We start from the raw sequence: 24,903 nt of genomic DNA, 5'->3' as shown, positions 1-24,903 counted from the left end.
TATTAGTAAACAGTATTTGCTCATTCTATATATAATAGCAAGGTATGTTCGCACTTCTAACTTCAATCATATGATCATAAAGCTGCATTTACGATTATTTTCTGAGGTGTGTTTATAATAATATTCGTAGATTACCCATCAAAGATATGGATGCAAACATAGTGCACTATTAGATGCAAGATTTGTTCTCATTTTTTTTTTTTTTTTTTTTTTGATGTTCTAATAAAAATGTTTAATCGTTCAATGGGGCACTTTTTATTTCAAAGTATCTTCTATTTATCGGTTATATTCAAAATGCCCTAACTGTCAATTTTCATTCGATTTTTACAACTGTAAGAAGTTCAAGCGTTGGCTGGTCAACGTAGCAGTCAAAGTGTTAGACGGTATCTTTATGTTCGATTGGAAAGTGTTAGCGAATTTCGAAATTTGATTTAGGCGTTGATCGGAAATCTTATTATTTACTTATCATTATCGTAGAATTGTTACAACTGTTTTCGTTTCAGCGAAAACCTGAAACTTAACTTTCTAATTATTCGAAGCGAAACGACTGTTCGTCTGTTATCGATGAAAATTCGCCTCGATGTAACTTCTACGCGTATACAGTTTGCGAAGGTTGGATTTGTGAGAAAGTAAATTACGATACAGAAAATAATTTCTTTATTACGAATTAGACACGATGACACGTTATACGTACTTACACATAAACCATATTCGAACGATGTTTCTCACTTCTCTTCCATTTGTCCGCATTGTTACAATCCGTAGAAACTCATTCGACAAGGTCGTGATAATAACTTCGGATACAAATATTTTATAACAAACGGTTGCTTTCTAGTTTCGTTAACAACGCTGCTAAATTCGATCGCACGTATTTACAACATCTTAATGCGATCGGTGTCATCGTGATCCTGTTTGCTTCTGTAAGTGTTACGATAAAATTCTTTCACTCGATGATACGTAAATCTTAGTATACATACTCGAGTTGTTCATCGTTCGCTGTAGAATTAGTAAGAAAAGGCTAAACGCATAAAATATAAGTTGAACGTGTAATCATCTACTTAAATCAGGTTAACAGAACGAGTTAGTTATACGTGTAGGAAAACGAAGAGCACACGGGGAAAACGTGACAAGTTTATTTTTACCGAGCTCTTAGTTTCTCGATGTCAGCTGGCGGCTAAGAAGCGACACAATTTCTCAGGTTTAAAGATATACACCGCTTATCGTATTCTTTCCTCGTGGTCTTCGAATAAAATAAAAGAAACTGTAGCCAAGTCCATGGAGCTCTCGTTGTTCACATTCCTCGCGAACAGCTCTTGGTCTGGTGAAATGAAAATCTTGTTTCGTGACTCGAATGCAGTTACGTGTAACCATACACCTACGCGTATAATCTATCACCTATCAGACGATCATCTATTACGATTTAAACGTTATCAAAAGGACTAAATGCAACGATTATATAAAATACAATTGAAAGAAAAGCCAGAGAATAACCGAAGTGGTACTCGAGGAGGGGAAATGCAAGGTCAAGAAGTAATTGCGAAACATTTTTATTCGATCGACAACACATAACACCTGGTGTAAACGGATCAAAGTAAAAAGGCGAAAGAATAAAAAAAGATAGGAAACAAAAAATGAATAATATAATAATTCGTTCCATAACGGGAACAAGCATCGTAGCGTCGAACGAACCGATGAAACCGGAAAACGCTCGACTTCTTCGCGAAGCCCTGCCGGAAATGTTAACGTCGCAACGTACATGACTCGTCTATTCGAACGATACTGAGGGTTAATGTAAATCACGGGGTTGTTAAAGAAAACATAGAGGACGGGGGATGATACGGTTATCGGTAGACTGTGGATGTTTATACCGTAATTGATATTTTCATACTTTCTACGAGTACAAGTAGAATGATGCAACGTAAGATTTCTTTTTCATTCGTTAAATACGAGGACTACGGGGGAAAAGTATGACAAGTCCGTTCTTTTTTTTTTATTTTCCGATTTTTACCGTACGATTTCATATATTTTTTAAAACGAAAAATCTCGTTTCGATATGAAACAGTTAAAGAAAGGCATAACTTGATATGTAGATTCGCAGATACGTGTAAGCTTGTCGACGATAGTCGATGGATATATCGTAAGGAAGGAATATCAGCTAATTTAATCGAATTTCAGGAAAATGACAGTAGCCTGAAAATCATGCGCGAAGAACAGTTTTAATATAAATTTGCTTTATGATAAAAAAAAAAAAACCGTCGTATTTCTCACCTGTGACGGATATATCAGATGTTCCCGCGCGTTATATGCATTTTCCTACTGTTAAATTTTCCACAAATGCATAAGCATCCGCAGTCTATTTGTCAGCAAGGCGAAAGAAACGGTTAAATATAAAAAACGAAGCTGGTCGAGAAAGAACGCTACGTGCGACTTGAAACGTCGCATCTATTCTAAATATCGGTCGAACCTAATGTTTCAATCAGATTCGTCCGTATCACGGATTTAAGCTCTAGTTATTGCTTTGTAATACACGTGGCTTAAGGTGAAAATAAATCTTAACTCGATTTTTCATCTGCATGTCATCTCGCATCCGCATCTCTCAGTTCAAGTATCATTAGTCTTTTTTTTTTTTTTTTTTTTTTTGATCGATAACCATTTTTATATCGACGAAGTACTTTTTTCAACATCGCGCTCACCTTATCCTTTTCGAAGGATAAAACTATTATTATATTGACATGGTACGGATATATGCATATGTGTGTATGTATATATTTTATGTATGTATACGTTTACGCGCATAAAAGTGTACTTTTCTAAGTAATTCACACAGTTCCATATGTCGGTATCGATCCTCTGTTGCAACGATCACGCCGATTACAGAGCGACGAACGGGATATCTAGAGATTCTTGACGAAATAAATATCGAACGACACGAGTTCATCACAGCCCGCAAATTTAGCTTAGACCTAATCCCAATCGAGATGTATAACGAACCTCCGATGTTTGGAGTGTACGCTACCGATCACAAATTTGGAATTACGTACTTTTTTAATTGCATTTACATCGAAATTTTCGCTAATTTTCGTGTTACTTTGAAATCCACGCTTTACGTATTAATAGCAATTTCCGTCATTTGAATAAATATTTAGCGAAACAAGTTTTTAAAATAATAGAAAATTCCCAGCCGAGATTTCTTTTTAAATCTCGGACTCTACCGGTTTCGATATCGATTCGAAATTAATACTGTAAATATCGACAATGATTCCTTTCGCTTAGATAAATCTTCAACGAGAGAGCTTTCCCGGTTAACGCAAAATTCTTAAATCATTCGATTACAATGATTCCAAATTTCCGACCAGTACTGTACGCTTCATCCAGAAGAAAATACTAAATGTACTGAAAAACCTCGCGAAAAGAAACAAATAATATCTCGAGACCCTTCGACTGTTACAGTTGCTTTTATCGTATAATCTCTATGGCAGAAAAGGAAACTTATTTTAATTAGAGATGACGGGCATATAGAACTTGTGCTTCTGCGTGTCTCTGGTGTGCTTGAAAGGCGTCTGTTTAGCCTCGATAAGCGCCGCAGGACAGGGTCCTTTGTGTCTGGGCGTGTACTCCTTCTTGTACATGCTCGAAGTGACCATGCTTCCATCTCCTAAATTGATGTGCGAGACGTTCGCCTGTCTGTGTACTCTTTCTACCTTTTGACTGGTGAAATTTCCATAATTCTTCGCCTCACTATGAGAATAGAACTTGCCACCTACTGTTAAATTGTCCTGTCGAACGATTCTCTGTGGACGTTCGTAAGTCGACGACGCCCAAGGATTTCCTTCTTTAGTGCTGCGGTGTAAAGAGGTCAAACTACGTCGATCGCTGCTCTGACTCGAATTGCTGATGTACTGGCCGCTCTCTGCCAAATTCGAGATACTCTTCTTTTGATCAGCGGCTGTCGAAGAGATCGTGTGAAGAGCCTCCGTGGACGAAGTGGCTCTGCGTCTGTGAAGAACCGAGTTAGTAACGTCCGCGGACGATGAAGAGATTACGTTCTTCCTGTGGTGACTGGTCTTCGTCACAGCACCGTCCATTTGCAATTTCTCCATAGATTGGCCGCTGATGGCTTGCCTGAACTCGGCACTGCTCGTCTGGTTGGAATTATAGCGAGCTTGGCTGGAAACTGTGTGCTGTTCGTGTTGCTGCTTCTGTCTGGTTGCAGTCTGTCGAGACTCGATGTGCTGAGTGTTAACGTAGTCCCTTTTGCTTGTCTCTTGCTGATGTTTTTCGATTTGCTGCCTCTGCTGTTCGCTGTATCTTCCATCGACCATGACACCCTGGTGGTTTTGCACATCCGCGAGAGACCTGTCGTCGATAACTCGTCGCGTTTGAGTCACATTCTGCGATCTTAAATGTCTTTCGCTTGACTGTGCTCTTTGATGGTGTTCGCTTATGTAGTGCTGATTGCCTGAAACAGGTGACAGAGACTTTCTAGAGTCTGGCTGAGGACCATCGGGTTGTATGGCACGATGCTCCGTTATCACACGCTGAGATTGGTGCTGAACGTTCTGAGTCGATGACATTCTCTCTCCACTCGTTCTCTTCGTAGTCGTAATCGTCGTTCCATTTTCTACGGTCTTCGATTCAGATGAAACGCTTCTCCTGGTATCTGTTTCCATGCTGTTTATCTTTGCGGCAACTTCCTTGGCAGTGCGTTTGGTGAAAGTGTTGTAGTTTCTCTGAGTAGTCGTAGACATCGTAGAAGTGTCGTCTCCTAAGGTAATCGAAGACTCCATGTGATGTCTGCGAGTTACAGCTCTACCAGGCGGAGAAACTTCTTTCTTAGCTGGCGTAAACGTGTCTCTGGAGGTTGTCTTCGTTTCCATGGCACCTGTGCTCACCTTCAAATTATCCTCGTGACGTTTAATCTCAGCGCGTTCTCCACGAACCACCGTGTACGTGGATCTCTGAGAAGTCGAGTCTTGGAACTCGCCGATCATCTTCAAGTTATCCTCTCGACGAATTACCTCCGCTCTTTCTCCTCTCTTCGGTGTGAAATCGTCGCGAGGTCTTCCGACGAAGTCTCCTTCTGGTTTCAAATTGTCCACTTGACGAATTGGAGATCGACGTTCTATCGGACCAACCTTCTCCGGTGTCCTACGCTCGAAATCACCTTCTGGTTTCAGGTTATCGGGATGTTTAATAGGCGAACGTCTTTCACCTGGTCCCAGAGGAGACTTTCCAGGCCTTTCGAAGTCTCCTTCCGGTCGAAGATTGTCAGGATGCTTCTTAACCGGCGTACGTTCGCTGACTACGTACGTGTAATCATCTTTCCTGCGTACATCGATAAATTCACCTTCCATCTTGAGGTTATCCTCGTGCTTCCTAACATTCACCCTTTCCACCTTCGTGATCTTCTTGTAATCGTCCCTGGATCTACGAACGTCTATCTCTCCTTCCATTCTCAGATGATCCTCGTGTCGACGAACTTCCATTCGTTCTCCGTTCACGTGTCTATAGTCATCTTTAGAAGATGGACTGACATCCATCTCGCCTTCTGGCCTCAGATTATCTTGCGGCTTTCTAACTGGCGCTCGTTCGCCTCTCTTAGGTGTGAAATCGTCTTTAGGCACCATATAGAAGTCTCCTTCGGGATGAAGGTTGTCCTCGTGACGAATCGGTGTGCGTCTCTCGGCTGGACCAACCTTCTGAGGCGTTCGTTTAGCAAAATCACCTTCAGGATGTAAATTGTCCTTTGGTCTCTTCACGTCAGCTCGGTCCCCTTTAGTTGGCGTGTCTTGTCTTGGTCTCCCAATAAAATCTCCTTCTGGGTGCAAATTATCAGGATGTTTAATCGGTGTTCTTCTCTCTGCAGGACCAACAGGCGCCTTCTCGGGTCTGTCGAATTCTCCTTCGGGTCTAAGATTATCTTTAGGTTTCTTAATCGGAGCCCTTTCTCCTTTGGTTGGCGTAGGAGCCTTAGGACGCTGAGCGAATTGCCCTTCAGGTTTCAAATTATCAGGATGCTTGATAGGCGTTCTTCTCTCAGCTGGACCAATCGGACACGTATCGGGTCTATCGAATTCTCCTTCGGGTCTCAAATTATCTTCGTGTCTGATAATCTCGCTACGTTCACCGCGTGTCACTCTGTAGTCATCTCGCCTTCGAATATCCACGAATTCACCCTCCATCTTCAGGTTATCCTCTCGACGAACTACATCGACTCTTTCCACCTTGGTGATCGTCCTGTAATCGTCTCTTGACCGACGTACATCCATATCACCCTCCATTTTCAAATTATCTCTGTGAACGACTATCTCTGTTCTCTCGCCCTTTGTAGGCTTATAATCATCCTTAGGCTTGCCTATGAATTCACCCTCCGGTTTCAAGTTATCCTTTGGCTTCTTCTGAACCGGCCTATCAACCCGTTTTGGAGTAAAGTCGTCTTTAGGTCTTCCTACGAATTCTCCTTCAGGATGAAGATTGTCTTCGTGACGTATAGGCGTTCTCTTCTCGGCTGGACCAACAGGCGACTTCTGCGGTCTCTGGAATTCCCCTTCCGGTCTTAGATTATCCTTCGGCCTGGTAATATCCGCACGTTCGCCCTTCAATGGCGTTTCTTCCTTAGGACGACCAACGAATTCTCCCTGTGTTTTTAAATTATCCGGATGTTTAATCGGACTGCGCCTCTCAGCAGGACCCATCGGCTTCTTCTCTGGCCTGTCAAAGGTACCTTCCGGTTTCAGATTGTCCTTTGGCTTCTTCACGTCTGCTCTTTCACCTTTCTTCGGTGCCTGCTCCTTCGGACGTCCGATAAATTCACCTTCAGGTTTCAAATTGTCATCGTGTTTTATAGGTGAACGTCTTTCCGCTGGACCAACAGGTTTCTTTTCAGGTCTTTCGAATTCTCCCTCGGGTTTCAGATTGTCCTCTGGTTTTTTGATCTCTGGTCTGTCTGCTTTTTTAGGTGAGTAATCGTCTTTCGGTCGACCCTCGAACGGACCTTCCGGTTTCAGATTATCCGGATGTTTCACGATATCTACACGCTCTCCTTTCACTACCTTGAAATCGTCTCTCGTTCTGATATCAGTGAACTCGCCCTCCATATGCAAATTGTCCTGATATTTAGTGACCTCGGCTCTTTCGCGAATTAAGAAGTCCGTATATTCATCTCTGGATCTGTAAGTCTCTATATTTCCTTCCATTCGCAAGTTGTCCGTACGTTTGACGATATCTACTCGTTCACCACGAACGGGGACAAAATCGTCTTTTGGACGACCTTCGAATGGTCCCTCGGGTTTAAGATTATCCTCGGGTCTTTTAACATCGGCGCGTTCTCCTCTAGTCGGTTTGTAATCGTCCTTTGGTCTACCAACGAATTCTCCTTCAGGTTTCAAATTATCGGGATGTTTAATCGGAGATCTTCTCTCAGCAGGTTTCACTGGAGATTTTTCTGGTTTCTCAAATTCACCTTCTGGACGTAGATTATCTTGTGGTCTCTTAATATCTGCGCGTTCTCCGCGTTTAGGAGCTTCTTCTTTTGGCTTTCCGATAAAGTCGCCTTCAGGTTTCAAGTTATCAGGATGTTTAATAGGAGTACGTTTCTCAGCTGGCCCCAAGGGTTGCTTCTCAGGTCTTTCGAAAGCACCTTCTGGTTTCAGGTTATCTTCTGGTCTCTTAACATCGGCTCTCTCTCCCTTAGTCGGTGACTCTTCCTTTGGTCGTCCAATAAATTCTCCTTCAGGTTTCAAGTTGTCTTGAGGTCTCTTCGCAACTGGTCTCTCGGCAGGCCTGAATTTTTCAGGTTGCGGTCTTTCAAAATCACCTTCAGGGCGCAAATTATCCTCGTGTTTGATCGGTGTTCTTCTCTCAGCTGGACCTACAGGCTTCCTCTCCGGAACTTCGAATTCTCCTTCAGGATATAAATTGTCCTTTGGTCTCTTTACGTCCGCTCTTTCGCCCTTTCGCGGTGCTTCCTCTTTGGGCCGACCAACGAAGTCTCCTTCTGGTTTTAGATTGTCTGTTGGTTTCTTGACAATTGGCCTTTCAGCGGGTCTAAACTCTTCTGGTTTAGGTCTTTCAAATTCCCCTTCTGGTTTCAAATTATCAGCATGTTTGATCGGAGTTCTCTTTTCAGCAGGACCAACAGGTTGCTTCTCTGGCCTCTCAAATTCCCCTTCAGGTCGCAAATTGTCTTTAGGTTTCTTAATCGGAGCTCTCTCACCTTGTTTAGGCGCTTCTTCTTTTGGTCTGCCAATAAATTCTCCTTCTGGTTTGAGATTATCTTCTGGTCTCTTTACTTCCGGTCTCTCTGCTCTCTTAGGAGAATAATCGTCCTTTGGACGACCCTCGAATGGACCCTCCGGTCTCAAATTGTCAGGATGCTTCACTATATCAACTCTCTCGCCCCTTACAACCTTAAAATCGTCTCTGGTCCTAACATCGATAAATTCGCCTTCCATACGCAAATTGTCTTGATACTTGGTAACTTCGGCTCTCTCACGAATTAAGAAGTCCGTATATTCGTCTCTTGATCTGTAAGTTTCGATGTTACCTTCCATTCGAAGGTTGTCCGTGCGTCTGATGATATCCATTCGTTCGCCATGAACCGGTTGATAGTCGTCCTTAGGCCTGCCCTCGAATGGACCTTCTGGTTTCAAATTGTCTTCAGGTCTTTTAACAACAGCTCTGTCGCCTTTAGTCGGAGTGAAATCATCTTTAGGCTTACCAACGAATTCTCCTTCGGGTTTGAGGTTATCTGGATGTTTAATCGGTGTACGTTTCTCTGCTGGACCAACCGTAGGCTTTTCTGGCCTCTCGAATTCGCCTTCAGGATACAAATTGTCCTGAGGTCTTCGAACCTCGGGACGTTCGGCAGTTTTCGGAGAGAAATCATCTTTTGGACGACCTTCGAAGGGTCCTTCAGGTTTCAAATTATCTTGAGGACGTTTTACGTCGGCACGTTCTCCTCTAGTTGGTTTGTAATCGTCTTTAGGTCTTCCTTCGAAAGGACCTTCTGGTCTCAAATTGTCCTGAGGCCTCCTCACTTCCGGACGTTCAGCTGTTTTCGGTGAGAAATCATCTTTAGGTCTTCCTTCGAAAGGTCCCTCAGGGCGAAGGTTATCATCGTGCTTAATGGGCGTTCTACGTTCAGCTGGGACGAATGGAACACGTTCTCTACCTGGAAAATCGCCTTCAGGAAACAGCTCATCCGGATGTCGGACAATCGGCGCTCTTTCGCCGGGACCATAAGGAACAGGCGATGGTCTCTCGAATTCTCCTTCGGGATACAAGTTATCTGGATGTTTAATAGGTGTACGTCTCTCACCAGGGGTATATTCGTGTCTTGGTCGATCTTCAAATTGTCCTTCAGGTCGAAGATTGTCCTGTGGTCTTTTGACTTCTGGACGTTCAGCTGTTTTCGGTGTGAAATCGTCCTTAGGGCGTCCTTCAAATGGACCTTCAGGTCGCAAGTTATCCTGAGGCCTTCTTACTTCTGGCCTTTCCGCCGTTTTCGGTAAGAAATCATCTTTAGGTCTTCCTTCGAACGGACCCTCTGGCTTCAAATTATCTTCTGGACGTTTCACGTCCGCACGCTCACCTCTGGTTGGTTTGTAATCATCTTTAGGCCTTCCTTCAAATGGACCCTCCGATTTCAAGTTATCTTGAGGACGCTTCACATCAGCACGTTCACCTCTCGTTGGTTTATAATCATCCTTAGGTCTACCTTCGAAAGGTCCCTCAGGACGAAGGTTATCATCGTGCTTAATGGGTGTTCTACGTTCAGCTGGGACGAATGGAACACGTTCTCTACCTGGAAAATCGCCTTCAGGAAACAGCTCATCCGGATGTCGGACAATCGGCGCTCTTTCACCGGGACCATACGGGACAGGCGATGGTCTCTCGAATTCTCCTTCGGGATACAAGTTATCTGGATGTTTAATAGGTGTACGTCTCTCACCAGGGGTATATTCGTGTCTTGGTCGATCTTCAAATTGTCCTTCAGGTCGAAGATTGTCCTGTGGTCTTTTGACTTCTGGACGTTCAGCTGTTTTCGGTGTGAAATCGTCCTTAGGACGTCCTTCGAATGGACCTTCCGGTCTCAAATTATCTTGTGGTCTCTTTACCTCTGGACGTTCAGCTGTTTTCGGTGTGAAATCGTCCTTAGGACGTCCTTCGAATGGACCTTCCGGTCTCAAATTATCTTGTGGTCTCTTTACCTCTGGACGTTCAGCTGTTTTCGGTGTGAAATCGTCCTTAGGACGTCCTTCGAATGGACCTTCCGGTCTCAAATTATCTTGTGGTCTCTTTACCTCTGGACGTTCAGCTATTTTCGGTGAGAAATCATCTTTAGGTCGTCCTTCGAATGGTCCTTCAGGTCTTAAATTATCCTGAGGTCTTCTCACTTCTGGCCTTTCCGCCGTTTTCGGCAAGAAATCATCTTTAGGTCGACCTTCGAACGGCCCTTCCGGTCTCAGATTATCCTCAGGTCTTCTAACCTCTGGTCTTTCACCTCGTTTGGGTGAAAAATCATCTTTTGGACGTCCTTCGAATGGTCCTTCGGGTCTCAAATTGTCCTGTGGCCTCTTCACTTCCGGACGTTCAGCTGTTTTTGGTGTGAAGTCATCCTTTGGACGTCCTTCGAACGGTCCTTCGGGTCTCAGATTATCTTCAGGCCTCTTAACATCAGCTCTTTCGCCTCTGGTTGGCTTGTAATCATCCCTGGGTCTGCCTTCGAAAGGTCCTTCTGGTCTCAAATTATCCTCGGGTCTTCTAACTTCTGGTCTTTCACCTCGTTTGGGTGAAAAATCATCCTTTGGACGTCCTTCGAATGGTCCTTCGGGTCTCAAATTGTCCTGCGGCCTCTTCACTTCCGGACGTTCAGCTGTTTTTGGTGTGAAGTCATCCTTTGGACGTCCTTCGAACGGTCCTTCGGGTCTCAGATTATCTTCAGGTCTCTTAACATCGGCTCTTTCGCCTCTGGTTGGTTTATAATCATCTTTAGGTCTACCTTCGAACGGACCTTCGGGTCTTAAATTATCCTGTGGCCGCCTTACTTCCGGACGTTCAGCAGTTTTTGGTGTAAAGTCATCCTTTGGACGTCCTTCGAACGGTCCTTCTGGTCTCAGATTATCTTCAGGCCTCTTAACATCAGCTCTTTCGCCTCTCGTTGGTTTGTAATCATCCTTGGGTCTGCCTTCGAAAGGTCCTTCTGGTCTCAAATTGTCCTCAGGTCTTCTAACTTCTGGTCTTTCACCTCGTTTGGGTGAAAAATCATCCTTTGGACGTCCTTCGAATGGTCCTTCGGGTCTCAAATTGTCCTGTGGTCTCTTTACTTCCGGACGTTCAGCTATTTTTGGTGAGAAATCATCCTTTGGGCGCCCTTCGAACGGTCCTTCGGGTCTCAGATTATCTTCAGGCCTCTTAACATCAACTCTTTCGCCTCTGGTTGGTTTGTAATCGTCTTTAGGTCGACCTTCGAACGGTCCTTCCGGTCTCAAATTATCCTCAGGTCTTCTAACCTCTGGTCTTTCACCTCGCTTCGGTGAAAAATCATCCTTTGGACGCCCTTCGAACGGACCTTCGGGTCTCAGATTATCTTGTGGCCTCTTCACTTCCGGACGTTCAGCTGTTTTCGGTGTGAAATCATCCTTCGGGCGGCCTTCGAATGGTCCTTCAGGTCGCAAGTTATCCTGAGGCCTCCTTACTTCTGGTCTTTCCGCTGTTTTAGGCATGAAATCATCCTTAGGGCGTCCTTCGAATGGTCCTTCTGGTCTCAAGTTATCCTCGGGTCTCTTAACTTCCGGGCGTTCAGCTGTTTTCGGTGAATAATCGTCTTTTGGACGTCCTTCGAACGGTCCTTCGGGCTTCAAGTTATCCTGTGGTCTCTTCACGTCTGCTCTTTCGCCTCCGGTTGGTTTATAATCGTCTTTCGGTCTTCCCTCGAACGGTCCTTCAGGTCGCAAATTGTCCTTGGGTTTCTGCGGTTCCGGTCTCTTCATTATCTGTGGCACAACGTAGTCGTCCTTAGTATGAGGCACTCCTTCAAACGGTCCTTCTGGTCTTAAATTATCATCTCGTTTAATCACGGCAGTGCTTCTATAGTCGGTTTGATCGAAACTTTGATACTGTTCCTGAGTCGTTGTGGTGCTTTCCACGATATCGGTCTTGCCATAGAAGCGGTCATCCTCGTCGGTGTAGTCGAGTCGTCGTCGAGGTGTCCTCTCAACTATGTCGTACGTGTGGAAATCCTCTTTATGGTGAGAGGTACCCTAAAGCACATTTCGTACTAGATCAGCGATTAGTGTAGAGATAAGAGTAACTGGGACAATGGACTCGCTTTCTGAATATCGTTTTAATACGGAGTAAAGGGAAAGTTAGAACGAGACGAGATAAATCATATTTTTAATAAATATTTGCCAGTTTTTCAATATTTTTTAATTACAAAATTACAATTTCATTTCTTATCGAAGCTGTCAGAGAGTATGACGCGTTTAAATTTTCCATCGAAAGTTAATATACAAATAAAAGATTGTCATCCGTAATTTCCAATTTCCAAAATTACTTACTGTGAATTCACCCTCTCCCACTGTGAGGTTATCCGTACGTTTGATGATCTCGGCACGTTGAACCGTTCGATGATCGACGTATTCGGATCTTGTAGTGGTCGAGTCGATGAATTCACCCTCGACCTTTGTATAGGTGTTGCGACGTACTGGTCTGGGACGTTCACCGGGTGTACCGGTGAACACCAGCTCCGTGGTGGTTGTACCTGCACATACAAGTTAAATGTTACGACAATACGAATTAATTATAGTAAAAAGATCTAACTACAAATAGAACGACAAATGATCAAATGATCAAATGAACATATTTATGGTATCTTTAATATTACGTTTCTCGAAATTTCAGATTTGTCTTGAAAAGGTGATCTTCAATGTTCATACAATGTCGGGAGAAATTGCAAGTTTCTATTAAAAAGGAATGGTTTAAACTGATGAAATCGATGTTCTAAATCTCAGTTCGCGCCATATCTTTCTCTATAAAATCAGGAAAAATGTACAGCCATTATTCATAATTGATAAACCAAAAATTTTCGTTATAGTCGTCAAAAAATTCGACCTCGCACGAGTTAAAAAATTTGTTAGAAACGAAAAGCTCACTGTCGAAGTCTCCTTCCGGTCTGAGATTATCCTGAGGTCGCCTGACAGGCGTTCGATCTCCATATTTCGGGGCTTCTTCCTTCGGTCTTCCAATGAATTCACCTTCTGGCTTCAAGTTATCCTGCGGCTTTTTCACTGGAGCTTTCTCTCCTTTCGTTGGAGCTTCCTCCCTGGGTCTACCGATGAACTCACCCTCCGGTTTCAGGTTATCCTGCGGTTTCCTTACAGGTGCTCTCTCGCCCCTTGTCACCACATAGTCTGTTCGCCTCTCTCCGATGAATTCTCCTTCTATCCGAAGATGGTCTTCGTGGTGGTACACGGTCTGCCTGTCGACGTGTTTCTCATCGAATTCCTCGCGATAGGAAGTCACCGCGTGGACGGGGCCATCTCGAGGAATCTCAAGGTGATCTTGTGGCAGATTGTGCGGACAGCGATGTCGTCTGAAAAATTCCAACATCGACCATGATATAGAAAAGTTAGAAGAATTCGTTGCACGTCGTAGCTCGATGGAATATGGTGAAAATATCATGATACGATCGTTGGCTCATTGATAAACCAGTAACTCGACATTTTTTAATTTTGCCCCAACCAAATCAGGTGGCTGTGCTTTGACTTTGCAACCAATAACATATTTAGCTACTATAATAAAATATGAATTTGTAATGGACGTGTGTCGAATTATGTATTTCGATACGGCTAAATAGACCAAGTCTGTTCGATATAATTCTCCCATATGGCGCAAAGATATTATCTAACGATAAATTATAATCGGTGAATTTTTAGAAATTCCGTTTGAAAAACCAGAGTATCTTTCCATTGAATTATCTTAACTGATCGTTACATCTGTTGACTTACGGATTTATTGCTGCTACGTGACTTAGGTCTGCTGCGCAGGATTTGCAAACATCTACGTGGAAAATTTTTAATGAAAATATTTATAGAATGTCCCGTAATTTTAACGAACAAAGAGAAAAATAATTAATTGTCCCGTGAAACTGAAATCCTTGCCAAGTGTAACGACTAATCTCTCGTCAGTAGGGAATCCTAATTGGACATCGAGCCTGATTTCAACGTGGCTCGCGAATATTCATGCACCTCGGCCGTGCTAGATTACCAGCGTTGGCCCATTGATAAACTGGCTGGTATTGCAGTCGTGAACGTCACCGTAGTCACGCACGTGATCATTGTCGTACTAGCACGAGTTGCATGTTTCTTGTTCACGACCGCTTCGTTAGATTCCGTGTACATAGTTCATCGGGCTAAGTAATTGAAATACGCTTCGAATCGAATCCACGTTCCTATCCATCAGATTACTCGTTCATCACCGTTGGTCGGCAAAAAAATGTATAAATCCCCGTGCCATTATCGAACCGTGCTTTGTCTCTTGTACGTACGATCGTTCCATGCGATCAATCGAACATTATGGAAATGTCAACCTTGATAGAACCTTTTGTATCCTGTCCCGTTTCAGACACGCGTGTTTACCAGTCCAAGTCTCACGCCACACACAAGTCCACATCCGATTAATTACATTCATGTTGTGTTAATAGCGGATTGCTGTAAGACGCGGCTGGTTTGGTTCAACGTCCTCAGACGAGTTTCTCAATGCGTTAAGTACCGTGGAGGTCATTCGTATTAGATTAGTCTACGACGCCGTTTAAATCGTCACATCGGTGACACTTTTATACCGTTCGTAAAATTTCTACTGCTCTGTACGTTATAAACGTTAACGTACAATAATAATATCGAAATGACGATTGTAAAATAGGAAATGCGATGTAACGCGTTTAAACAATTTTATTCTGTTTATTGGGATACACGTGGCATTTCGATCCTTTTAGAATCGAATTTTTTGAATAGTCCTGTGTTCGGAGAATTAGAAATTTTAGGAATAATACGAATATGTCGTGTACGTTTCGATTTTCTGTAACCAATGTATTTTTTGTCTACTCGGCGTAAATACTTTTCGAAATTGTAGTTTGCAATTGCAATAATAGATCGAAACGAGACATCGTGCATCGAAATGAACATACGGCATACGATATTGAATGTGTAAATGTAATTAATCGATACATTTAAGGGGAACAAATGAAAATTATGTTTCCTATTAGCGAAATTTCGCATGATTTTCGACCAATTTCACCAGTTCATGTAACTAACCGAACATGATTCGATAATATTTATTGTTTCAGAACACCGTATTTGGTAATTAACGAGCGAAGGAAATATCGACATCGTTCGACGTTCGCGCAACGATACAGCAATCTCCATGTCAATTAAGGCGGGCGTAGCTTGTCAAAATGCCAACGCACGTTCCTCTTTCCAACCCCCTGGCGTGCGTTTAATATCGATGACAGACTGACGCGGTGCGTAACACAATCAACTATTAAAAATGTATAACATTGAACATCATAAATGCACCTTGATGCGCGATCGTTCCGAAAATGCTAACGTTTAATCGTACGAAATGCTTCTACTCCAGATTCTTTCTATTTTCATAGAACACCGTACGATCTTCAACTTCTACACGGGCAACAAAAATGCTGCTGTTATTCGACAAGCTTAGAGGTAAGTTCGAAGCTTCGATATTGATAATTTTAGCATAAACTTCAACATGGAAAATACTAATTATACAGAATGATACGCGTCACGTAAAAATAACATAAAATGAGAATTCGGAGCGGCTTTCCCACGCTTTGGCTACAAAATACAGAAACTTTTAAAAGAAACGCAGAAAAGCGTGCACAAGATTGGACACGCTAAGGTTAATTAGAACTGAAAACATTTTATTAACGTGTTAAAGTAAGTACACGCCGGTGCAAAGGCTTTATCTATTCAGTTTCGCGGCAGGCCATTTGGAAATTGGAAACCTGTCAAAGAGAGATTTCGCAAGCATCCTGCTCGCGATTCACCGCACGTATCCGATGCGTTCGAATGCATCGGCTTTGCAAAAGATAAAAAAAGCGGAGGAAAAACAGAAAAAAGATGGAAGGAACACACAGGAGGCGCGCGTGCGCGCGCCAAATTTCGATGCAAAACGATGGTTTATCCGAGGTTGCATCGTGCCTTTAAAGTTTCCTTCAGACCAGTCTCATTGCTTGAACTCGAACGACTTGAAATCAAACGGCCTGAGTAATAAGACCGAGTATGGAAACTCGATGAAATATTTTATTTGCTTTTGCATTCCGGCCGAATTAGTTAACTTCGAGCAATTTGAAACCACTAGTCCAGCGTGAACCTGTTACGTATTTCGCTCGCTCGAAATATGAATTCCAAGTTTCAAGTGAAATTCAAGTCCTTCCAACTACTCAGCTTTATATTTCTTTTACATTTATATTATATATAGTTTCGTATTTATTGATACTGGTTCCCTGACAAATTTTCGAAGTAACTGTTATTTTCGATTCGCTACATATAACAGGTTTTTATTATTATTATATAACGGTTATTTTTATTATAATGAAGTACGAATAGAAATACATTTATAATCGTAGTATTAACGTTTAGCATTCATTCGTAACCACTTCCTTCCAAGTTAAATTATTTAATCTCAGACTGCTACAATAGAATTCAAGTAAATTGACTAATCGTAACAGGATGCTGGATTTGAAAAGAAAGAGAGAGAGAGAGAGATGCAATTGCCGCGTAATTTCTTACTCAATGAGATAAAAGAATCACGCAAACGGGATTTCTTTTGCCAGGATTCGATTCGATATAACCAGCTTCCAATTAATCCTGACAACACCTCGGAGAATAATGAGCACCGAATAATCATCGCGGCTTTCTGTTTTAATGAGTTGGAGCGCGTGCACACACGCTAATCGCCACACAGTCCGCATAAAATTGAATATCGATTAAAATGGATCGTCGATAATCGCGGTTCGCGTTTGCTAATTTTATCGATTCGACGCGCAATCACTTTGAATTGGTACAGCCTACACTCCTGTTTCTATTAATAACAATAATAAATCGTTTTCGTATGTTTGACGATATTCTACGCATCTAGAACTTTAAGAAAATTATTCGAATATGAATATTCGAGGACTGGAATATCTCAAACCATCGAACAGCGGATGAAAATTGTAACATTTCTTACTGCGTCATATTATTAACTAGCCTTTGATCTATATCGTTGGGTATTTCATTTTCTTTTTAATATCAAAACATACGTATAATAACAGTCATACGTATAATAACGATCATCGATCATTTCCATCGCGCCGAACATGAAACACCAACCGATTATAAAATACCTGAAAAATAAATATTTTAATGGGACAATAGCAGTGAAGCGTTTGAAAAAGCCAATCTGCATTATTAACTGTGCAGAGCAATTTTCATATTTTTCTGTGGGCAACCACGGCCGAAATTCGTACTTTGTGTAGGTGTGTCACCAGGAAACTCTTAATACAGTACAAAAAAACACGATGATATCATGGCCCATTGAAGTTAACACGATAATCTTTTTCCGTCAGAATGCGGTTGAAGGCTTAATTATTACGAATCGAACGTGTAATAGATACTGTTGGTATTCGCGATATTCCACAGGCAATATCAGGTACAAGAAATCATCGTTGCGGAAGACTATCACTGGCTAGCAATCGAAGCTACTCTCTCGATCATAAGCGCTCAACCAATTTTCCCCGATCTCGCGGTTGCATTCGGTTCGATCCGGGTCAAGCGTTTCGATCTAGCGAGAACCAAGATTACATTTATCGGGTGCAATTTACCGCACGCCCAGACCGATCTTGTTTACGTTCACGGAGAACAAATATTAAAGCGTGCCGCGTCACCAAACTTTGGCGAGAGTTTGGCCATGCAATAAGCAAATTGTTTTTCAGAAATACAAGAGGATCGAGAACTAACGACGTTGGTGGAAAAAGGGCCCGTGAAATAAGAATTAACCCTTTGCACTGTTATATCGAGTGTGACTCGACATCAGTTTCTATCTCAGGAGCTCCTTTGTCGAGTCCCTCTCGACGTTCTTTCAGTCGCTTTTTTTGTGAAACGTGCGACCAAGAAAACCAGGATTGCATCCTGGAAATTGTTTCAAGACATATCATACACTTAAAAACTACAAAATACAACGACAGTGTGAATAAAACTGGTATATAAGTGAATTTGTTTCTTCCTTTATTTATTTAAATTGTCTTATTTTTTGGTTAAAGTGAATTTCAAATAAAACACTTAATAGCGTTGGGAGCTGCTGATAACGAAATTGAAATAAAATTTGGAGTGCAAAGGTTTAGATAGGGCGATGAATCGAGTAGATCATGTTGCGAGTTTTGAGTCTAATCTTTGGATATTAACCATGTTTGATTTGATGGATGTAATGGTTTTTAAACGACTTTGATCTTTTTATGTTTGTAAAATAAACGAGATAATAATTTAAAGATAATTTAAAGACTGGAAAATATATTTGTTTACTATTGCATATCATACAGTTGTGGATCATAGACTTCTCTTTTATACTCTTTCTTATTCTTTTACGTCAAATTTACGTCAAATGAGACAACGGATGCTTTGTTATTCGTAAACATTCGTTAGAAAATTTCGTTTGATTCGTTAGCGAACTTGTTAACGTTGCATGAAATTTTATTAATAACATTAATTTAATTCTGCGAGAGAACATAGCGGCAAAGTAACAGGATTGCAAAAATAGTGCGAGCTGGTCGCGTGCAAAACGCTTAAGCTGTGCTCGAAAAACATTAAATTATAACGTGATAAATTAAATAAATTGATCTACTCCAAAACATCGTTTACCATTTACTCTACATTTTACAACGTACAAGTGAATATCTCTAATATATTCCATACTTATCCATTACCATTTATTTTACCATTTATATCTCTGTAAACGCGTTAAACACCGAAAGTTCGTAATATTCATTTGATAAATGACTTAGGAATACACTTTTTTTTATCTCTATCCTTCGCTTTTTGACTGATTTATTATGAGAATAATTCTAAACGAAGGCAACTGACTTGACCCAATTGGTACCGTCTTTCTGCCGCGTGATTTCTGATCGTCCTTGACTCGATTAAAGTTCGACTCGATCGCGAGAAACTGCTTTCGACGTCATTGTCATCCGGTTTTCAATCACCTTCCACGTATTCTATGTATGGTAAAACGTAACTTATCGGCTACGCGCATCGATATCCTTGATTTTTGGCTGAACAATGGATATCCTTGGAGGATCGCGATGAACCGCGCCAGTTGTTCCAAAGCTGATCACCTTAAATTTGTATCGCGATCACCTTGTTATGGGAGGACGCGGCACGTTTTTCGAATAAGGAAGAAGAGTGAACAGCCGATCGCGATTGGCTAGAAACAAGCTCCCATAGAAGGGCTTGTCTGCTGTCCCACTTTTAAGCGGCGCGTACACGCGCCTGTTCCCTTCATATGCATACGAGCTGTTTCATAATACGATCAAGGTTCTCCAGGTTATAACGTACTGGAACACGCCAGATTATCATCATCATCGAATTCGAAAGAACGTCCGCAACAAAGGTACCGTTGACGTCCCATTCGAATTTTGTCGTATACCGTTGGAATATCGTCGTGACAGGCGTTTAAGATTTGTTCATATCGGTCAAGCAAAATTACAAGCAATTCGGAATGACTCTTGACCAATTCGGGCTTGTTAAACGTTATTTGGACCAGTCGTGTTACTTAAATTTAAGCTCGTGTTCGTATGATTCGAGTAATTTGGACGCAAGCTCGAATTGAAGGAACGAAACGACTCTTACAATCGTTTTTTAAAACGTCGTGTGGATCCATTGCGGCATGAGCGAGACGTTATACAATACGTTCGGATGTCTCCAAAAATGTTGACGATGATCATGGTGACGATGATAAGAGCTCGATGTAAGGCAATGGATTTCGCGGAGCAAAGAGTCGAGAACGGCCGTGATCGATAGAGCAAACGGCTAATAATTCGCTGAACGATTCGCGCGAATAACAATTCCACCTTCCACGAAGTAGATTTTAATTTGGGAAAAATGGCAGATGATGCTAATAGATCGGATGTTCTTCCGTCTTAACTTTCTTCGCGTGACGCGGATGTGATGAGATTTTGCGTCAAAAATTTATAGTTAGTTGAACGAAACGACTAAGCTGAATTGCGACGTGCAACGACGCGACGTTAATTAGAGTTTTTATCGGTGCCTGGCCTTCATTTATAGAAGCTGAAAACGCTGAAAAAACAGCTCGCTCGGACGAATAGCATCGGGAAAGATTCAAATCGTTGCAAATGTTCGCGTTAATTTGCATCTTCAACCTCGTCACGTTTTGTATTCCGATGTCGTTAACTTGGCTTGAAACTAGGTCACGTCGCAATGTTCAACCGAAACGAACGTTCCTCGGACGAAATAAATTTATTCGTGAGTTCTTTGTTTCAGCGCTGTCGTGCTTTGATATTGAGACTTCAATGCCATTTTGCTAATTTTGCTATTTTTGCTACTTCTTCTTCAAAGCATTTCAATATCTTCGTCCGACATATGAAATGCAAAGATCGAAATATAAAATTAAAAATTGAAAGGTTCGTAAGAAATACGATGCTTATTCGCGTTTGTCTTTCTCCAGAAGACCAAACGACCACCGCAGCATCTTTTAATTTCGTTTAATAGAATTCAACGCTTTTAAACAAAATATTCGCCATACCACCATGCCTCAACTTGGAAATGTAAAATCTTGAAATTTAGAGACTAAAAGATAGAAATCCAAATGTAGAAATTTTGAAATTAAAAATTCTCACCCGCAGGTGCAGAGTTCGCAGATGCATTGCTCCTTCAGAGGGATCTTGGACAGTATGTAGTTGGGTAGTTTTCCGGGCTGAACATCGTCCTCCTCGAGGGAGTCAGGCGTCTGATCTCCTCTCTTCGGCTTGTCATCAAATCTCTCCGGTTTATCCTCCGGTCGGCTCGGTTTTCCAGCGGCTGGCCTTTCATCGGGTTTCCCAGGTCCCTTTGGTTGCTCATCGGGTTGCGTCGGTTTGCTGGCGCCTGGCACCGTTTCATCGGCACGTGGTACCTTGCCAGGTCTTTCCTCGGGGCGACTTGGTTTCCCTGCCGCGGGCACTGGTTTTCTTGTCGGGGATACATAGTCACGAACTTTTCCTGGAGTCTGTGGCCTGGCGCCAGTATATCTGGAACCAAATATTTGGAAAGTTTAACAAGTTTCACTTTGCTATTTTGCGAGGAAATTTCAAACTTTCATTTGTCTCTTTCTTGACAAATTTAATTGGAAAAGAAGAGTTGACCGCGAGATTACGAAATTGTCATATTTTGTATCGACTTTAAAGAAAATTCTAATCAAAGAAGCAATACATAGTGGAAGTTGAATGGAAGAAAAATTTAAATGTGAAAAATGTATAAAATGCATATAATACAGAAAAATATACGAAAGTGAAGTATTACATTTAATATTTAAACGATGAAAAACGTCTCTATCATTAGCTTCTATTTCTTCACTGGTACGAATAAAAATCTGAATTTGCGTAAACGTCCGTAGTTCAACGATCACGCTCAAAGAAATACGTTTCTTCGTTTATACGCAATCTAACAAGCGATATGTATAATATCGATTTTGGGAAGTGTCCTATGAGCAATTCGTCGTTTTGCGCCAAGTTCTCCCGATCTGCTCCCTATAAAACAGCCAAGTATACACTCGAGCTGGCAATTTATAGAATACTCGAAGCTTCTACGCTGCTCGACTTTAATTAAAATCAGTTTGAAATTTCAATATTTGCCAAGCCAACGTCGTTTTCTATGCCTATCGACTGCTTCGAGTCGATGCTGCCCCAGCACCCTCAAAAGACGAAGCAATTTCAACACGCTCGAATAACCTATTTTCTAGCTAACTTCTAAATCTATATACCAACCTTTCCCCGGGACTCTGTTCTCGTTGCGGAGGTCGGCTCGGCTTCCCAGCTGCTGGAATCGGTTTTGGTCGATCGTCTTCCCGCAGTCCAGGGATTCCTCGCGGATAACCAGGTCGTTCCGGCGATCCTTTCTGCGGAGTATCAGCTGGAGATTTGGGAGTCGAGGTGGTGAATCTGTCGAACCTGGTGTCATCAACGACATCCCGCGCTACCATACTAGTCACCTGCTCGTTGTCGATGAATTCGGTCGTTGACTTGGTGACATCTCTCTGCAAGCACGTTAGAACGGATCACGTTAGAGAGGGTTACAAAACGAAACGCGTGAGATTAAGTCTTTAACGTAACGCGAGACGAGTTAACTCGTCATCTCTTGGATACATGATCTCTTGGATGCAACAACTTCTTTATTCATACACAGGCTCGTAAACGTACTCGAACGGTTTCACGCAAAACTTTTATGAACATATTATGTACGTCATACGATACCTTTTAGAGTTTCGTTAGTGTCGTAACGAGACACGAGCGTCGCGATTCTATTAGTAAAATTTCAAACTAGTCTGAAAATGAATATGCACAGACGACGTTTTAACCATGGCAGGTTTCTTATCAAGCGTACACGTTATAGCAACCTGGCAAAACATACGGCAACGATATTTTCTGTTTACTGTTACACCGGTCAAGATGATAACACAGTTTCATCGTAAACACGATTCAGTGGATGCCGAAGAGGCGTTCAACAGATCCAGCAGAACACGCGCAGCTGGTTTTAGAATCGCGGTCCCTCGAATATGTCTTCGTGGTTCACCGAGAAGAGTACTCACTGTGTCGTCGTCGGAGAAAGGTCGATGAAGTTAGAAACGTTATTAGCGAGAGCTGACGTTGAATTCAATTAATTCAAGTGGCTGTGTGCAGTTAATATAACCATAGATGACTCTCTGCGAGAAGATTATACCAGGAAGTCACCTAGTCTGCCTGTGTTCGCCAAGCGAAGGTAAATTAGAGCGTATCGTAATGTTATTAGTCTGAGTGTCACTCTATCTAATGGGTAGTCCATTTCAAACTTAACGGAATACACGAACTCCTAAAGTTAAATTGCATAATGTTTTTAAACGCGTACGAACATTTATGAATCTTGAGCGGTTCCGTTGCTTTTAGCCTGGAACAGCCTCGGAAGCTAAATAAATTTCCCCGGAGCAATTTCGTTGCGCTTTGTCAAGGAACTCGGCCCTTCGTCACGCGTCTCCGACGCTGCAGACAATTACCGGAGGATTCCGCTAATCAAAACGGTTATCACCTTACTAATTACAACTACTTTCACGGCTGGCTCAAAGCAACCGCGTTATTCGCCAAATGGATCGTAGCGACTGTTCTCTCGCGCTATCTTTTGTCGCGCTAATATCTCGCTTAATCATTAACTATTTTACGACGATCATCACAACAGCATTTCACAGAGAATTCACGGTAATGACAACGAAAGGAACATTCGCTTGATGTTAATCGCTGTTTTGATTGAAATTTCACAGCATGTTTAGAACAGGACATAGCACGGTATCATAATGTTATCCTCAGGATTAAGGATTGGACGTGATACCAACGACAGAACGAACGCACGAAGTAGAAAATTGTTGGACTTGAGAGTACCGAAGGTAAATACGAAACTGCTTGAATTTTTTAGACTTTCGAACTTTTCCATTTCTATAAACGTTTCACATAGCAACAGTTCTCAAACTATAAATTAAACGACACGGGCTTTGCACTTGGAATTAAACAAGAACTTTTGTACTTTGAGATATTTGAACTTTAAGAACTCTACGAAACGCTAGAACTTTAGAACTCTGTACTAGTCGAGCGTTACACATATTAAGTATTAACAAATTTAATTCGTTTGTTAAATATCCGGCTTCGCGAACCGTGTAGAAGTCTTAACGCACCAAAGATAGAATTAACAGGGTAGCAATTAATTCACACGTAACGGAAAATCGCTACGTTATTTGATCACGATTGAAGATTCACGACACGAAGAGCGCCTTGTTCGACCGATATCTACGATTTATGCAGCTGAAGTACGTTCGTTTGGATTCGCTGGAACGTAACCTTTTGTTTGACTTCCGCCCCGCACCGATCATTTCCGATTAAATAAACGAATCGCGATTTAAACCGATGTTATACCAGAACGCTGTCGATCTTTTTGTAGGACTTTTAACGACGTTAACGAAACGAGTTTGTAAATTATCGTTTCTATCTCTTTTTCTCTTTCGCTTCAGCGTGGACCAAACGTTTGCACAGAATGATATTTGTTGGATAGGCTAAAGATAGAGTCATTCGAGTTAAAAGAATATTTGAAGTAGGCTAAGTAATTTGTAAATCGCCAAATTTGATTATGAGGAATTCTGAACGATTTACATTTGTAAAAGGACTATTTAACTCGTTATTAGTGACGTGATAAACGATGAAATATGTCCTGTAACAGGCAGCTCAGCGACCCTTCCCTTTCTACGAGCAATTCCTATTCATCGAAAGACAAGTTTGTTCAACTAATGTTAATAATCTCAGTTGTGACTATCGCAATTCAGTAGCATACGTGTACTAGTTTATTTCAGCAAGTTATTTCGCCGTTCATTCTATTAGTTCATATACCTATGAGCCGTTTATTCTAAAAGCGATGTAAGTCCATTTTCCTTTGTCGTGAAATACCAATGTGTTTGCATTTCCATTGAGTGAAAGATCCTGATCTACTTACGTTGCCTAGTTTCCTACGGTGTTTCGATAGATGTAAATTCATCGTAAAAATTCTCTTCTCAAGATAAATAAATAATAAATACCTTCTCCCTGATTCGAAACAACTTTATCATAGGATTATTCGACTT

The 24,903-nt window shown here is 41.8% G+C and overlaps 1 protein-coding gene across 3 annotated transcripts in view; it reads right to left on the bottom strand.

The window, feature by feature from the left end:
- Window positions 1–634: 634 nt before the first annotated feature.
- LOC117236914 (titin) overlaps window positions 635–24,903 on the bottom strand; it is a 47,277-nt gene continuing 23,008 nt past the window's right edge. For 2 of the 3 annotated variants that reach the window (XM_033500331.1, XM_033500328.1), the window contains exons 2-6: window positions 22,037–22,305; window positions 20,912–21,301; window positions 13,155–13,594; window positions 12,561–12,763; window positions 635–12,263 (exon numbers count right to left, since the gene is read on the bottom strand). In XM_033500331.1, the coding sequence (XP_033356222.1) occupies window positions 3,495–12,263; window positions 12,561–12,763; window positions 13,155–13,594; window positions 20,912–21,301; window positions 22,037–22,251 (10,017 nt within the window). In that variant the 5' untranslated portion in view covers window positions 22,252–22,305 and the 3' untranslated portion in view covers window positions 635–3,494. The remainder of the gene's footprint in view (window positions 12,264–12,560; window positions 12,764–13,154; window positions 13,595–20,911; window positions 21,302–22,036; window positions 22,306–24,903) is intronic. The other variant, XM_033500329.1, reaches the window with a different exon arrangement.

The sequence above is a fragment of the Bombus vosnesenskii genome, unplaced genomic scaffold (genome assembly GCF_011952255.1).
Source record: "Bombus vosnesenskii isolate JDL3184/JDL3185 unplaced genomic scaffold, Bvos_JDL3184-5_v1.1 scf7180000013352, whole genome shotgun sequence".
Lineage (NCBI taxonomy): Eukaryota > Metazoa > Arthropoda > Insecta > Hymenoptera > Apidae > Bombus > Bombus vosnesenskii.
The sequence above is the reverse complement of the archived record's forward strand: the minus strand, read 5'-3'. Positions and strand labels throughout refer to the sequence as shown.